Source organism: Netta rufina (genome assembly GCF_964035555.1).
Source record: "Netta rufina genome assembly, chromosome: 29".
NCBI classification, from domain to species: Eukaryota; Metazoa; Chordata; class Aves; order Anseriformes; family Anatidae; genus Netta; species Netta rufina.
The window spans coordinates 2708607-2722701 of NC_140153.1; the positions used below are offsets into that span (position 1 = coordinate 2708607).

Below are 14095 nucleotides of genomic sequence, written 5' to 3' on the forward strand. Positions count from 1 at the left end.
GCGCGCCCGCCCGCGCGAAGGGTGCCGAGAAGGTGGAGGGGGTGGGGTGGGGGGAAAGGGGGCGTGGCCGACGTCGCCGGGATCACGTGGAGGGGGTGAAGGCGGGGCGCGGCGCAGGGCCCCTCCCACGTGACTCCAGGCCCTTCCCACGTGACGCGGGTCTCCCCCCCATGACCTCGGGGAGCGCCCCCCGCCCCCTGGGGCTGCCCCAAAGCCCCGGGGGCTCCCCCAAGCCCCTCGGGGGGCTCCCCCCAAGCCCGAGGTCCCGCCCAAAGCCTCTGGGGGCTCCCTCAAATTCCCTGGGGGGCTGCCCCAAAGCCCCGGCAGGCTCAGCCCATCCCCAAGGCCTCCCCCTGCCCCCCCCGAGGGCTGCCCCGACCCTCGATAGCTCCCCCCAAAACCCCCAGGAGCTGTCCCCGACCCCAGGGAGCTCCCTGGATCCCCTGGGTGCCTCCTCCCTGTCCCGTGGAGGGGAGAAGAGGCAGCAGAAACGCGCTCCCCCCACACCCCCAGCTGCTCCCGCCCCCCTGGGGGCTCCCCCAAATCCCCAGGGGCCTGCCCTCAATCCCAGAGGGAGAAGAGAGGCCGCAAATCGCCCCCCCAAAAAAAACCCTCATCCGCAGCCCTCACAGGCGGGCAGCCGAGCTGGAAAAAGGAGCGATTTATTAGAGAGCGCGGTGGTTTATTGGCACCTGGGCGGACAGCCGGCCAGCAGGACAGGCGGCCGGCCAGCCAGCCGTCGCCCCCGGCTAGCAGCCCTGCCAGGGGTCCGGGCGGTTCTTGCGGGCGACGAAGGCGATCTTGCGAGCCATCTCGGCGTTGTAGACGCGCCGGCACGCCTCGTAGGCCAGCCGCTGCCTCTTGCGGCACGGCTTCTCGTAGTAGCGCCGCTGCTTCACCGTCTCCAGGACACCGTCGTGAGCCAGGATCCTGCGGGCGGGCCGAGAGCGGCGGCGAAAGGGTTAAAAAGCGGCCTCCGAGGGCCGGAAACGAAGCTCCGGGGGGATATGGGGGGGGGGGGGGGGCCGTCCCCTGGGGTTTATTCGCTTCCCCCCCACCTGCTGAGGGCCCCGTAGGCCGCGTCCACGTTGCCGTTGCGCACCATGACGGTGCGGCCGATGAAGCGCAGGTGGTTCGCCATGGCCCGGCGGCTCCGCTGAGAGGCGCTGGAACCGGGCCGGGCCCCCCCCCGGGACGCTCCGGGTCCCCCCGGACGCTCCCGGCCCCCTCCGGGCCTCCCCGCGGCCTCCTCCGCCCCCCGGCTCCTCTCCCAGGCCGCGCGCCCCGGAAGCGGAAGTCGCCGCGGCTCTATTTAGGGGCGTGGCCTAACGGAAGGGGGCGTGGCCAGAGCAAACAGGTGTGGGTTGAGTGAAGGGGGCGTGGGTAGTGCGAGGGGGCGGGGCCAACCCAGCGCGGCTTGATGAAGGTGGGCGGGGCCTGCTGGAGCCACGCCCCCCAGCGCGCCAAAACTGGGGGGGGGAGCTGGGGAGGGCTCTGAGACCCCCGGGGGGGGGGCACCGGACACGGGGGGGGCTGGGGGAGCCCCAGGGGCTGGGGGGGCGGGGGATAAGTCCCCGGGGGGGCCCCGTGAGACCCCCCCCCCAGGGGGACACTGGGGCTTGGGGGGGGGGTTTAATACCCCCGGGGGGCACCAAACCTGTGGGGGGGGCTGTGAGACCCCCCAGTGGGGCAGCACAACCGGGGGGGGGCCCCATGAGACCCCCCAGGGGGACACTAGACCCGGGGGGGGGGGGCTATGAGACCCCCCCCAGGGGGACCCCAGAGCTGGGGGGGGGCCATAAGACCCCCCCCAAGGGACACCAGGCCCTGCAGGAGGGGCTCTGGACCCCCCCCAAGGGAACACCGGGCATGAGGGGGGGGGGGACAGGGTTTGCAGCCCCCCCCGGACCCCATAAACCCCCCCCCCACCAAACCCCCCCCCAAAAGGGGACAAGGACACCGGCACCAAACGGCCCCGGCCGCTCCCGTTTATTGCTCCCGGGGGGGGGGGCTGGGATCAAGCCGGGGGGGTTGGGGGGGGGCACGGGACCCCCCCCCCCAAAAAAAAAAACTCACGGGGAAGGCACAAGGCCGGGGTGAGGCCGCGCTGCGGGGGGGCCCGCCCCCCCGTGTGTGTCCCCCCCTCGGACCCCAAAATGTTGGGGGGGGAGGGGGGGCAAGGCACAGCACTCCTGGAGGGGGGGGGGGGCACCCCATAAACAGCCCCCCCCCCTAAAAAAAAAAAATAATAAAAATAATCAAATCGAAGAAAAATCAAAATCACGCGTCCGGAGCCGTGGGGTGGGGGGGTGGGGGGGCAGGGGGTCCAGTCCGGGTGTGGGGGGGGGGGGCATTTGGGGTGCTGCCCCCCCCCGTGGCGCGGCGGTGGCGTCCCCGAGGTGTCGGTGGTGACCCCCCCGGGGGGGGGGGGGCCCGACGGGGCCGGAGGCGGTCGTGGAGGAGCAGGAGGACGCCCACGGGGCTGGGGGGGGTTCCCCAAGCCCCCTCCTCCTGGGGGGGGTCAGGATTTTTTTTTGGGGGGGGTGGGTCCTGAGAACCGGGGGGGGGCCCCGGGTTTGGGGGCGACGTGGGGGAACCAGCCCCGGAGCATCACCTCCACCTGCAGCAGCGTCCCCAGGTAACGGGCCCTATAAGAGAGGAAGGCGACCCCATAAACCCCCCCCCCGGCCCTAAAAAGGGTGGGGGGGGGGAGCTGTGGGGACCCCAAAAAGGTTTTTTTTTTTTTTTTTTTGGAGGGGGGCTCACCCCATTTCGGGTTTCTGCAGGACGCCGATGATCCGCTGGATCCGGTCCATGGCCACGCTCTGCTGGAAGCTGCTGAGCCCTGGGGGGAGCAGGAGCTGGGAATGTGCCCCCCGGGGGGGGGGATTTTTGGGGGTTTTGGGGGATTTTTGGGGGGTTTTGGGGTTTTTGGGGGGGTCCCAACCTTTGTCGTAGCGCCCCATCTTCAGCCCGTTGAGCAGCTCGGTCAGAGGGCGGATGAAGCCCCGAAGCTCCCGGCACTGGGGGGGGGGCAGTGTCAGTGTAGGGCCCCCCCCCAAAATCACCCCAAAACCCACAGTGCCCCCCAAAAAACCCACAGTCACCTCAAAGCGTCCCAAAACCTACAGCCCCCTCTTCAAATTCACCCCAAAAGCCCCAAACCCGCAGCCATCCCAAAACCCACAGCCCCCCCCAAGCACCCCAAAACCCACAACCACCCCAAAAGCCCTCAAAAGCCATAGCCTCCCCCCAAATCCCACAGCCACCCCAAAAAGCCCCAAAAAGCCCCCAGCCACCCCAAAATCCCCAGGTCCCCAACCCACAGCCCCCCCCGAACCGCCCCCCAAACCCCACAGCTCCCCCAAAACCCACTACCACCCCAAAAAAACCCAAACCACCCCAAAACCCACAGGCACCCCAAAAGCCCCCAAACCCACCCCAAAACCCACAGCCCCCCCCAAAACCCCCAAATAACCCCAAACCGCCCCCAACCCCCCCAAATCGCCCCAAATCACCCCAAAACCCCCCAAATCACCCCAAAAAAAACCCAAACCCCCCCAAAACCCCCAACCCCCCCCAAAAAACCCCAAACCACCCCAAAACCCACAGCCCCCCCCAAAACCCCAAACCCACCCCAAAACCCCCCAAATCACCCCAAAACCCCCCAAACCGCCCCCAAACCCCCCCAAGCCCCCCCCAAAACCCGCCCCCTTCCCCTTCTTATCCCCTCCCCCTTTTTTCCTTCCAAACCCTCACTTTTTGGGCAAAAAGGCGGTCGCCGTCGCTGGGGGCGGGGGGGGCGGCCCCGGGCTCCCCGGTTTTGTGCCTCTTCCCCCCGGGGGGGGGCTCCCGGTGCCCCCCCGGGGGTCGCTTACGGGGTCCCGAGGGGGGGTCCCGGGGGGATCCCGGGGGGGGGTGACCCCGGGGGGGGCTCCGAGGGGGGGTCCGGGGGGGGGGTCCCCGCCTCGGCCCCGCGGGGGGGGGTCCCCGAGGGCTCCATGGCGGGGATCCGGGGGGGGGGGGGGGGGCGGAATCACCTGGAGGAAAAAAAAGGGGAAAACGGGAAAATTTGGGGAAAAATATAAAAAAAAGGGAACCGGAGATCGGCGCGGTTTGAAGGACGGGGGGGTGGGGGGGTCCCCTCCCGGTGCCGCCCCCCAACCTCCGGTACCGGCTCCGCGCCCCCCACCTGCTGCCGGTGGCTCGGTCCCGGTGTGGACGCCCCCGGGGTCGGGGTCCCGGTGCCAACGGCCCTGGCCCCGGGCCGGTCCCGGTGTCCCGGTGTCGGTGGCCGGGTCCTGGTCCCGGTGCCGGTTTCCCGGTTTAATGCCGGTCCCGGTCCCGGTCTCGGTGTCCCGGGGCCGGTACCGATGTCCCGGTGTCCCCGGTCTCGGTGTCCGGGTCCGGGTCCTGGTGCCGGTGTCCCGGACCCGGTATCAGTGTCCCAGTGTCCCGGTGCCGGTCCCGGTGTCCCGGTGCCGATGTCACGGTCCCGGTCCCGGTGTCCCGGTTCGATGCCGGTCCCAGTCCCGGTCCCGATCCCGGTGTCCCGGTGCCGATGTCCCGATGTCTCGATGCCTGCACCCGGTGCCGGTTGCTCGGTGCCGCTCTCAATGTCCCGGTCCCAATATCCCGGTCCCGGTCCCGGTGCCGCTGTCCCGGTTCAATGCGGGTCCCGGTGCCGGTCTCGTTGTCCCGGTGCCGGTGCCACTTCCCCGGTTCCCCCCGTCCCGATCCCGGTGCCCCGGTCCCGGTGTCCCCGTCCCGTCCCCGCTGTCCCGGTCCCGTCCCCGCCGTCCCCGTCTCGGGCCCGGTCCCGGCGCCGGTTCCGCCCCGGCCCCACGCGGACACGTGCACGGCCGCACGTGCCTCCCGCGACGCCCCGCCCCCCCCCGCGCTCCCATTGGCTGCCTCGCCCCCACCGGTGGGAGGAGCCTCGGCTCCTCGCCCCGCCCCCTCGCCTTCCATTGGCTGACGCGCCCGCCCGCCGTGCCCAATGCGGTGGCCGCCGCGCGCCCATTGGTTGCGAGGGGGAGGGCCGCGGCCACGCCCCTCCATGTGGCCGCGCGGACGCTGGGTACCGCCCACCCCCGCGGAGGGCCAATGGGAGGCGGTCTCCGGATTGAGTGGCGGGAGGGCGCAGCCAATGGGAGGGCGCGGCCTCGCCTCGGCGCCCGTTACATAATGGGCGGGGGAGGGGGGTGGGGGGGGGGCAGGCGCGTGTGCGCCCACGTGGGGGCGGGGAGGGGCGGGGCGGGACGAGCGCGCGCGGGGGCGGGCGCGGGAACGGGAGCGCGCGGGGGCGGCGGGAGCGCGCGCGAGGGCAGGCGGGGAGGGGAGGGGCGGGGGCAGGAGGGGGCGGGGCGGGGGCAGCCCCCCCAGTGCCCCCTGAGCCCCCCCGGACCCCCAGTGACCCCCAGTGACCCCCAGCCCCCCCCAGACCCCCAAAGCCCCCCCCCAGGACCCCCAACACCCCCTGAGCACCCCCCCCCCCGCCCCCCCAAACGCCCCCACCGGACCCCCCAGCACCCCCCCCCAGCCCCCCCCCCAGGACCTCAACACCCCCAACCCCCCCCAGGACCCCCAGCATCGGCCCCCCCCGGCCCCCCCACACCCCATAGGACCCCCAACGCCCCCCCCGGGCCCCCCAACCCCCCCCAGGACCCCCAACAATACCCCCCCAAGCCCCCCAATGCCCCCCCCAACACCCCCTAAGCCCCCCCCAGTCCCCCAAGCCCCCCCCCGTCTCCCCAACACCCCCCAGAACCTCAACATCCCCCAACCCCCCCCCCGCAGGACCCCCCCCACCCCCTAACCCCCCCCCCGAGCCCCCCAACATCCCCCCCCCAGACCCTCTAAGCCCCCCCCTAGACCCCCTATCCCCCCCCAATGCCCCCCAACCCCCCCCAGGACCCCCCCCGCCCCCCAGCCCCCTCCGAGCCCCCCAGCCCCGCCCTCTCCCCCCCCCCCTCGTCCCCCCCCCCCACTCGGGTCCCCCCGGGGGTATTAAAGCGGGGGCCGGCGGCACCCGGCCCCATTGCCCCCCCCCACCATGCTGCTCACCCTACTGCTGCTCCTGGGGGGCCTGGCCCCCGCCCTCCCCGCCGGTGAGTGCCCCCCCCACCCCAGCACCCCCCCCCCATAGCCCCCCACTCCCCCCCTTTTCCCATTCCCTCAGGATTTCACCCCAAATCCGGGCTCAGCTGCTCCCATCCAGCTCGCCTCACTCTGTCCCTTGGGGGGGGGCATAGGGAGGGGGCCCCCCCGACCCTAAAACCTTGCCCCCCCCCCCCCCAAATACCTCTCCTTCCTCCGCAGGTCTCCACTGGACGTACGAGGGTGAGTGGGGTCGGGGGGGGGGGGTGGCAGCATCCCTGGGGGCCCCCCCTGCCCCCCCTCACCCCAAATCCCCCAAATCCCCCATTTCCCCATTTGGGACCCCCCCAAAAAGCAGGTGCCCAACCCCTCCCCCCCCAGAATTCCCCCCAATTTGGGATGCCACCAGGTGGGCGACAACCCCAGAAAACCCCCCGAAAAGCCCCATTTTCCCCCAAATTGGGGTGCCGCGGGATGGGCAGAGCCCCCCCCCATATCCTTGTGTGTCCCCCCCCCAAAAAAAAATCCCACCCGTGCGCTCCAATGGCCCCATTGTGCTCCTTTACATAAGGCGTGGGGCCCCGCTCCGGCTGCCAAAATCCAATTAGGGTCCGGCCCCGGCCAAATCCCCATTAAGCCCCCCCCCCTCTCCAGTGCCCCCCCCCAAGGGACTGGGACCCCCCCCAGGTGCCTCAGTTGTGGGGTCAGCCCGGGGCAGCTTCCCCCCCCCAAAAAAAAAAAAAAATCCCCCAAAAAAAGATTGCGGAGCGGTGGCGGCGTCCCCATAGGGTTGGGTTTTGGGTTTTTTTTTTTATAGGGTGGGGGGAAATTAGAGGGAAATTGGGTTGAAATGAGGGTATTTAGGGTATTTTTAGGGCTGTTTGAAATGGGGGGGGGACACCCACGGGGCTTGGTGCCCGTAGGTCCCCGGGGGCAGCAGCACTGGCCCGAGGGGCACCCGGCCTGCGGGGGCCGTTCCCAATCCCCCATCGATATTGGGACGGGGGGGGCGCTGCCGGACCCCTCGCTGCCCCCCCCTGCGCCCCATAGGCTACGGCCGCCCCCCCCGCCGCCCCCTTCGGCCTCGCCAACAACGGCCACACCGGTGAGCGGCTACCGGGGGGGGGGGGGTGACGATGATGATGGAGGTGGGGGGGGGGGTGTTTATTGGGGTCCCCGCTCAGTGAAACCCCCCCCCGACCCTATAGCGGTGCTGGCGTTGCCCCCCTCTTTGCGCCTGGGGGGGCTGCCCCACAGCTTCGCGGCCGCTCAGCTCCATTTCCATTGGGGGCGGAATGGGGGGGGCCGAGCACCTCCTGGATGGGTACCGGGCACCCGCTGAGGTATGGGGTGGCCCCTCCCCGGGAATGGGGTCAGGGTGGGAATGGGGGTGGGAGTGGGGTCAGGGGGGCAGTGTGGGAATGGGGTTGGGGGGGGCTGGGGTGGGAATGGGGCCCGGTGTGGGAATTGGTGTAGGATTGGGGTTAGGGTGGGGGGCCGGTGTGGGATTGGGGTTAGGGTGGGATCTGGTGTGGGAATCGGTGTGGGAATGGGGTTAGGGTGGGGGGCTGGGGTGGGACTGGGTGTGGGAATGGGGTCAGGGTGGGATCTGGTGTGGGAGTTGGGCCCGGTGTGGGAATCGGTGTAGGATTGGGGTGAGGGTAGGGGGCTGGGGTGGGAATTGGTGTGGGAATGGGGTCGGGGGTGGTAGGAGGTGGTGTGGGAATGGGGTCAGGATGGGAATTGGTGTGGGATTAGGGTAGGGGGCTAGGGTGGGAATGGGTGTGGGAACGGGGTCAGGGTGGGAATTGGTGTGGGATTGGGGTTAGGGTAGGGGGCTAGGGTGGGAATGGGTGTGGGAATGGGTGTGGGATTGGGGTCGGGGTGAGGGGCCGGTGTGGGAACGGGGCCCGGTGCGGGAATTGGTGCGGGATTGGGTCCTGGTGTGGGGAATGGGCATGGGAACAGGGCCTGGGGTGGGAATCCCCCACGGGAACGGGTGAAGGAACGGGGCTGGGGGTGGGAAATGGGTACGGGGACGGGTCCTGGGGTGGGAATCAGCATGGGAACGGGTGTGGGTTGGGGAATGGGTACGGGAACGGGGCCTGGGGTGGGAATCAGGTATGGAAACGGGAATGGGTTGGGAAATGGGGACAGGGAACGGGTCCTGGGGTGGGAATCGGGTACGGGAACGGGGCTGAGAACGGGGGCTGGGGGTGGGAAACGGGCACGGAGCGAAGGGATCCTGCTGTGGGAAGCAGGAAGGGGCTGGGGCAGGGCGCAGGGCACCGCCCGGGGGGTTTGGGGTGGGGGGCACACCGAGGGGACCCCCCCCTTGAACCCGCAGCTGCACGTGGTGCACTACGACGCCGAGCGCTTCGCCAACGCCAGCCAGGCTCAGCACCACGCCGCCGGGCTGGCCGTGCTGGGCGTCCTGCTGGAGGTACAGGGGGGGCCGGGAACCCCCCCCCACAACCACCCCCAAACCCTATTAACACCGTCCTGACCCCCTCGGGACCCCCACCCCCAAAAAAAAACCCCAAATCTCCATCCAGGCCGGCGACGAACCCAACCCTGCCTACGACAACATCCTGAGGCACCTGGGCAGCATCCGCTACGCCGGTGAGGGGTGAGGGGGGACAGTGGGGGCTTCACCTCCCCCGGGGGGGGTCCCAATTTGTTCCCCCCCCCTCATTTCTTGTAGGGCAGGCGACCTCCATCCCCTCCTTCAGCCTGCGGGGTCTGCTGCCCCAGCGCTTGGATCGCTACTACCGCTACAACGGGTCCCTCACCACCCCCCCCTGCTTCCAAAGTGTCCTCTGGAGCGTCTTCCAGCAGCCCGTCCTCCTCAGCCGGGCCCAGGTGGGGATTTTGGGGGGGGTCTGGAGGGGAATTTAGGGGTCGAGGACGAGGGGGGGAGCACCCCCTGAAGCCCCCACCCCGGTCCCGTGTCAGCTGGAGCAGCTGCGGGGTTCCCTTTACGCCACGGCGCCCGACGAGCCCCAACCCGAGAGGCTGGAGGAGAATTTTCGGGCCCCCCAGGACCTCAACCAGAGGCTGGTGCTGGCATCCTTCAGCAGCGGTGAGGGGAAATGGGGTGGGACGAGGGGGGGGGGGACACACACGGCGCCCCCCCAGAGCCCCCAGCAAGGGCCCGAGGGCAGCGCTGGCTCTTCCCTTGCAGGGCCCGAGGGATATTCGACAGGTAGGGCGCAGGCAGAGAGGCTGGGGGGGGGGGTTTTGGGGGCATCCTTTTGCCCCCCCCTCCCTCCGAGTGCTTCTTTTTTTTTTTTTGGGGGGTTCCACGCAGGTGAAGTCGTCGCCATCGTCTTCGGCACCGTCTTCGGCTGCCTCGGCCTCTTCCTCGCCGTCCATTTCGCGAGCAAGAGGCTGCGGTGAGAGCCCCCCCCCCCCCAAAACAAACCCTGATCCCACTTGATCCCACTGGGGGGGGGGGCCAGGACCCCCCCAATTTTCTCCCCCCACCCTCCTGAGGGTCTCTGTCTCCCCCCGAGGCAGCGCGAGGAGCAGGCAGCAGCAGGACGTGGTCTTCAAAGCCTCCTCGCGCCGCGCGCCCGAGAACCACCGGCCCTGAACCAGCCCCCCCCCAAAAATAATCCCCCCCCCAGCACCCAGGGGGCTGGGAGCAGAGTGGGATAAGGGGCGCCGACCCCCCTTCCCTCCCCCCCACCCCACCCCACAAAGCTCGGGGCCACGTAGTCACTATTAAAAGGGTTTTACTCTGAATCAAAAAAATAATTTAACCCCCCCCCCCCCACCCAGGGGGCGCTTAGAAAAGACCCAAAAGTGGGGAGCAGCGAGTGGGGGGGGCACCAAAATCCCCCTCAGCGACCACCCCGCTCCCAGGGGCTGTATGGGATGCTCTGGGGGGGGGTCCCACAGCCCTGAGCCCCTTGTGCTGGGGGTGGGGGGACACGGGGGGGGGGACACGGGGGGGGCCCTGCCCTGAGCCTGGTGGCACCGCAGCAGCCCCGGGGCTGTCCCTGGGTTTTTCTCCCACCCCGTGGGGATTCCTGGGAAGGAAAAGTCAACGGGGGGGCACTACCGAAGCTAACGGGGGTGCCGCGGCACGGGGGGGGACACAAACGGCCCCAAAACCCCCCCAAAAAGGAACGGGGGGGTTTAGGGTTGGGGCTCAGAGCTGAGTTTGTGCCCTGGGGCAGGATGGGCGGAGAGGCTCGGCCTTGCCCTGCAGAGCCAGCCGGGAGCTGTGGGGGGACAAAAACTCCCCAAAATCCCCCAAAAACCCCATACGGAGGCTGCCCCCAGCCCCAGCATCGTCCAGTTCCCCCCGGGGGGGGGGTAAAATTTGGGGTCCGGGGACGGTCGCGGCTCACTCCTCGAAAGGCACCCGCAGCGCCGAGTACATCATCACGCGGCTGTCGGCCTCCTGCTTACCTGGAGGGGGGGGGAAAAAAAAAACACCCAGGCAGGGCGAGGATGAAGAGGGTGAGAGGGTGGAAACGTTGTGGGGTGGGGGGCGTTTTTTGGGGTTTTTTAGGAACCCCGATCTTCCAGGAGATGCAGCGGGGAGGTGGGTCCAGGTGAGACCCCTCCTCGCCGCCCCGCAGCTCTGGGGGAAGGTGCTGAGGGCACCTGAAACCCGCGGTCACCCCGCCCCCCACGGGACATGCAGAGAGGCCCCAAAATTCCCCCAAAAGTGCCCTTCCCGGCCCGGCTCTTACAGGAGAGGCACTTGAGGACGTTGTGGAAGGAGCCCCCGGCCGTGACGAAGGCCCAGAGGCCGGTGCAGACGGTGATGATGTAGATGGGGACCAGGCTGGCCTCGTACCAGGGGTTCAGGAACGTCTGTGGGGTGTGGGGGGGGGACACACGGGGACACGGAGAGCGGGGTGAGCAACGGGAAACGGCGACGGCGCAGCCAGGAGCTCAAATTCCAGCCTCGAGGTTTCCCGTTTGGGATTAGCAGCTAATCCTCCCGCTGCCCCCGAGGTTTTCCTTAGCCCCGCTTAAATCCCGCTGCCCCCCCCCACCCCAAGCGGGTTGGGGTCGTGCCAGAGTGCTCCGAGTGGCCCCACACATCCCCGGAGGAGATTTGGGGGAGCTGGAAACGCCTCCAGGTGCTCCCGGGGTCCTCTCCCTGTCCCTAGAGCGGTTCCCGACGCCGCCGACGGCTGATTTGATTTTGGGGGAAGCCCCCGGGTGCCCCCAACTCACCAGCCCCGAGGTGGCGAGGTGACTGGCCACCACCACCCCCAGGCACCAGTAGCGGCGGCGCTCGCAGGCGTCGAAGAAAATCACTCCCCAGAAGGTGTGGAGCAGAACCACGGCCATGGTGAGGAACGCTGGGGGGGGGGAAAAAAAACGACACCTTCACGCTAGGGGTCCCGGGGGGGCTCCCTCAGGCGTTTGGGAGGCGCCGGTGGCAAAATTGTGCCTCGTGCGACTGGTTTTGGGGCTAAACGCTGCGGGATCTGCACCAAGAGAGCTCTGCCCCCATCCCCAGCCTCACCGGAGGTGATGAAGTAATACGGCGAGTCCCCGTGGATCCCGACGATGCCCGGCCCGATGGAGTCAGCCAGGATGTTGATGACGGAGAAGACGCCGCTGATGATGCCGAAGGACAGGCCGGACACTGCGGAGGGAGAAGGAAATCAGGAAAAAGGAGACCGAGCGCAGCCCACCGCCCCTCCTGCCCGCCCCGGGGGCTCGCAGCCCCCCTGGGGGTGCAGGAGCAGAACCAGGCTGAGGCTCTTAGCGATGCGCAGATGGGAAAAAAAAATAATCAAGGAGCAAATTAATCATGACGGGATCATCTTTAAGGTCCCCACTGACACCGACCGGCACTCTCAGTGCCCCCACACGCTCCCCACTCCCCAAATTGTGCAGGAAAAGGTAGAAAAGGGAATTGGGAAGGGCGAGTGAGCCTCGTGGCCTCGTGGTCACTGCCGCTGCTCTCTGATAGCTGAGGGTCCTGCTGTCCCCAAGCCCTGCCCGGGCTCGTGCTCACCGTAAGCCATCTGCTTGAGGGAGATGGGCGAGCGGCCGTCCTCGCTGATCGTGGCCAAGCCTTCGTCCGCTTTCCTGCTCAAGAAGGGGAGAAAGAGTGAGCAGGAGGGCAGGAATCAGGCCTGCACGGGGCTCCGTGCTGCACAAGGAGCTTGTACAAACAGGGAAGGGTTTGAAGGGGGTTATAAACAAGGCAGGAGCAAGGGATAACAGCTCCGGAGCAAGATCTAAGGAGGAAGAGGTTTTGGGGGGCTGCTTGGATTAAAAAAAAGCAGCGTTTGGCACCGATTGGATCCCAAGAGAGCCCTGGGTGAGGGATGCTTGGGGAAGCAGCCACGGGGGCTCTGTGAGGAGCGCTGCCCCCGGCCAGGCTCTTACTTCAGCAGCTTGAAGTAGGCGAATCTGAAAGCCTCCTGCAGCAGGACGGAGACGGCCGCCCCGAAGATGAGGAGCCCGTACTGGAGCTTGGCGTCCTCCCGGTCACTGAGGTGGACGGAAACGAACCAGATGAGGGACGCCAGGAGCAGAGACACCAGCCAGAAAAACGCCCTGCGGAGGGTGAGGAACAACGAGGTGAGGCTGGGACCCCCCTGAGGTGCTTCCCATCATGAGCCGGAGACCGGAATCGCACGAGGATGAGCAGCTCCATCGGAGGCTGCTCGGCTTTGTCCTGGCTCCGGGTCACGACAGGTCCTGGCTCAAGGAGGTGGCTGAAAAATCAAACGGGTTGGGAGCCTAAAATCTTCCTTTCTCCTCTCAGGGCCACCACAACCTCCTCCGAGGACAGCTGCTGCCCTCTGAGGTGCTCGGCGCTTTGCCCAGGGAAGGCAAAATGGCCTCAAGAGAAAGAAAGTGCCCCCACATCTCCCGGAGACACCCAAAAAGCCACAAAAAAAGGGCCGGCAGCTCGGCTGGCCCCCATGGCAGGGACGGTGCCACCGGGGCGGAGGCTGCGTGGGTTCAAACCCTGCGGTTGTGGTGGAGCCCACAGCCTCCGGGCACCTTCCTGGCGCTGGGAGCCCCCAAAACCACATCCTGGGGGGGGGGGTCGGGGGCTGAGGGGAGCGGCTCCGAGCAGCACCGAGGCTCTGAATAAACAGAAGAACCAACGGGGAGGCTGCCAGGAGGGATTTGGGGTGAGGCTCAGCCCCCCTAACCCCCAGAGGCTGCCTCACAACCCAGGGCTCCCCCAAACACCCCCCCCCAAGAGCGCAGCCTCCACAGGGGCGGCCTCCACAGGAGCCCCCCTATATAGGGCCGGCCTCCATAGGGCCCCCTATATAGGGCCGGCCTCCATTAGGGCCCCTTATATAGGGCCGGCCTCCATTGGGGCCCCTTATATAGGGCCGATCTCCATTGGGGCCCCTTATATAGGGCCGGCCTCCATAGGGCCCCTATATAGGGCCGGCCTCCATAGGGGCCCCTTGTATAGGGCCGGCCTCCATAGGGCCCCTATATAGGGCTGGCCTCCATTGGGCCCCTATATAGGGCCGGCCTCCATAGGGCCCCTTATATAGGGCCGGCCTCCATAGGGCCCCTATATAGGGCCGGCCTCCATTGGGGCCCCTTATACCGGGGCGGCCCCCCCCGGGGCGACCTCCCGGGCCCTCCCCCGAGCCCCCCCGGCCCCCTCACCCCGCCACCAGGATGATGACCCGCAGGGGCTCGGCCGCCACCGTCAGCAGGACGAGGGCGAGCGCGGGCCCGAAGGCGATGCCCGCGCACCCGAAGAAGACGGCGGCCCCCATGGTCGGCGGGCGGCGGGCGGGGCGCCGCGGGGCACGCCGGGAGTTGTAGTCCTGCAAAGGGTGGGGGGGGGCGAGGTAATAGCAGAGCGCGGCCAGGCCGCGGGGCACCATGGGAGATGTAGGCCGTGGGGAGGGTGGTGGAGGTGAGGCAGCGCCGTGAGGCATGATGGGAGTTGTAGTTCGGGGAGAGTTGTGGCGCCCCCTGGGGGGGCGCGTTGGTTTTTGGGTTTGATCTCGATTTCTTCCTCATTTGACGT

General features: G+C 68.5%; 4 protein-coding genes across 4 annotated transcripts; 1 reads left to right on the forward strand and 3 right to left on the reverse strand.

Annotated features, from left to right (window-relative positions):
* Positions 1-646: 646 nt before the first annotated feature.
* MRPS21 (mitochondrial ribosomal protein S21) lies at positions 647-1300 on the reverse strand. Its single transcript, XM_084303349.1, has 2 exons — positions 1059-1300; positions 647-930 (listed from the first exon to the last, which is right to left on the reverse strand). The coding sequence occupies exons 1-2, from the start codon at positions 1139-1141 to the stop codon at positions 750-752; spliced, it is 264 nt and encodes an 87-aa protein (XP_084159475.1). The 5' UTR covers positions 1142-1300; the 3' UTR covers positions 647-749.
* Positions 1301-2030: 730 nt separating this feature from the next.
* CIART (circadian associated repressor of transcription) lies at positions 2031-5061 on the reverse strand (the record flags this gene model as incomplete). Its single annotated transcript, XM_084303322.1, has 6 exons — positions 2031-2648; positions 2767-2845; positions 2948-3023; positions 3760-4040; positions 4193-4441; positions 4560-5061. 6 exons carry the CDS (start codon positions 5059-5061, stop codon positions 2522-2524), a joined length of 1314 nt encoding a protein of 437 aa, XP_084159448.1. The 3' UTR covers positions 2031-2521.
* Positions 5062-7312: 2251 nt separating this feature from the next.
* Positions 7313-9694, forward strand: CA14 (carbonic anhydrase 14; the record flags this gene model as incomplete). Its single annotated transcript, XM_084303323.1, has 8 exons — positions 7313-7442; positions 8447-8542; positions 8655-8721; positions 8804-8961; positions 9055-9181; positions 9284-9304; positions 9410-9494; positions 9619-9694. The coding sequence occupies exons 1-8, from the start codon at positions 7395-7397 to the stop codon at positions 9692-9694; spliced, it is 678 nt and encodes a 225-aa protein (XP_084159449.1). The 5' UTR covers positions 7313-7394.
* A 144-nt stretch (positions 9695-9838) lies between these two features.
* APH1A (aph-1 homolog A, gamma-secretase subunit) lies at positions 9839-13853 on the reverse strand. Its single transcript, XM_084303107.1, has 7 exons — positions 13726-13853; positions 12469-12639; positions 12092-12165; positions 11594-11716; positions 11299-11426; positions 10806-10929; positions 9839-10518 (listed from the first exon to the last, which is right to left on the reverse strand). Exons 1-7 carry the CDS (start codon positions 13836-13838, stop codon positions 10454-10456), a joined length of 798 nt encoding a protein of 265 aa, XP_084159233.1. The 5' UTR covers positions 13839-13853; the 3' UTR covers positions 9839-10453.
* Between the last annotated feature and the right edge of the window lie 242 nt (positions 13854-14095).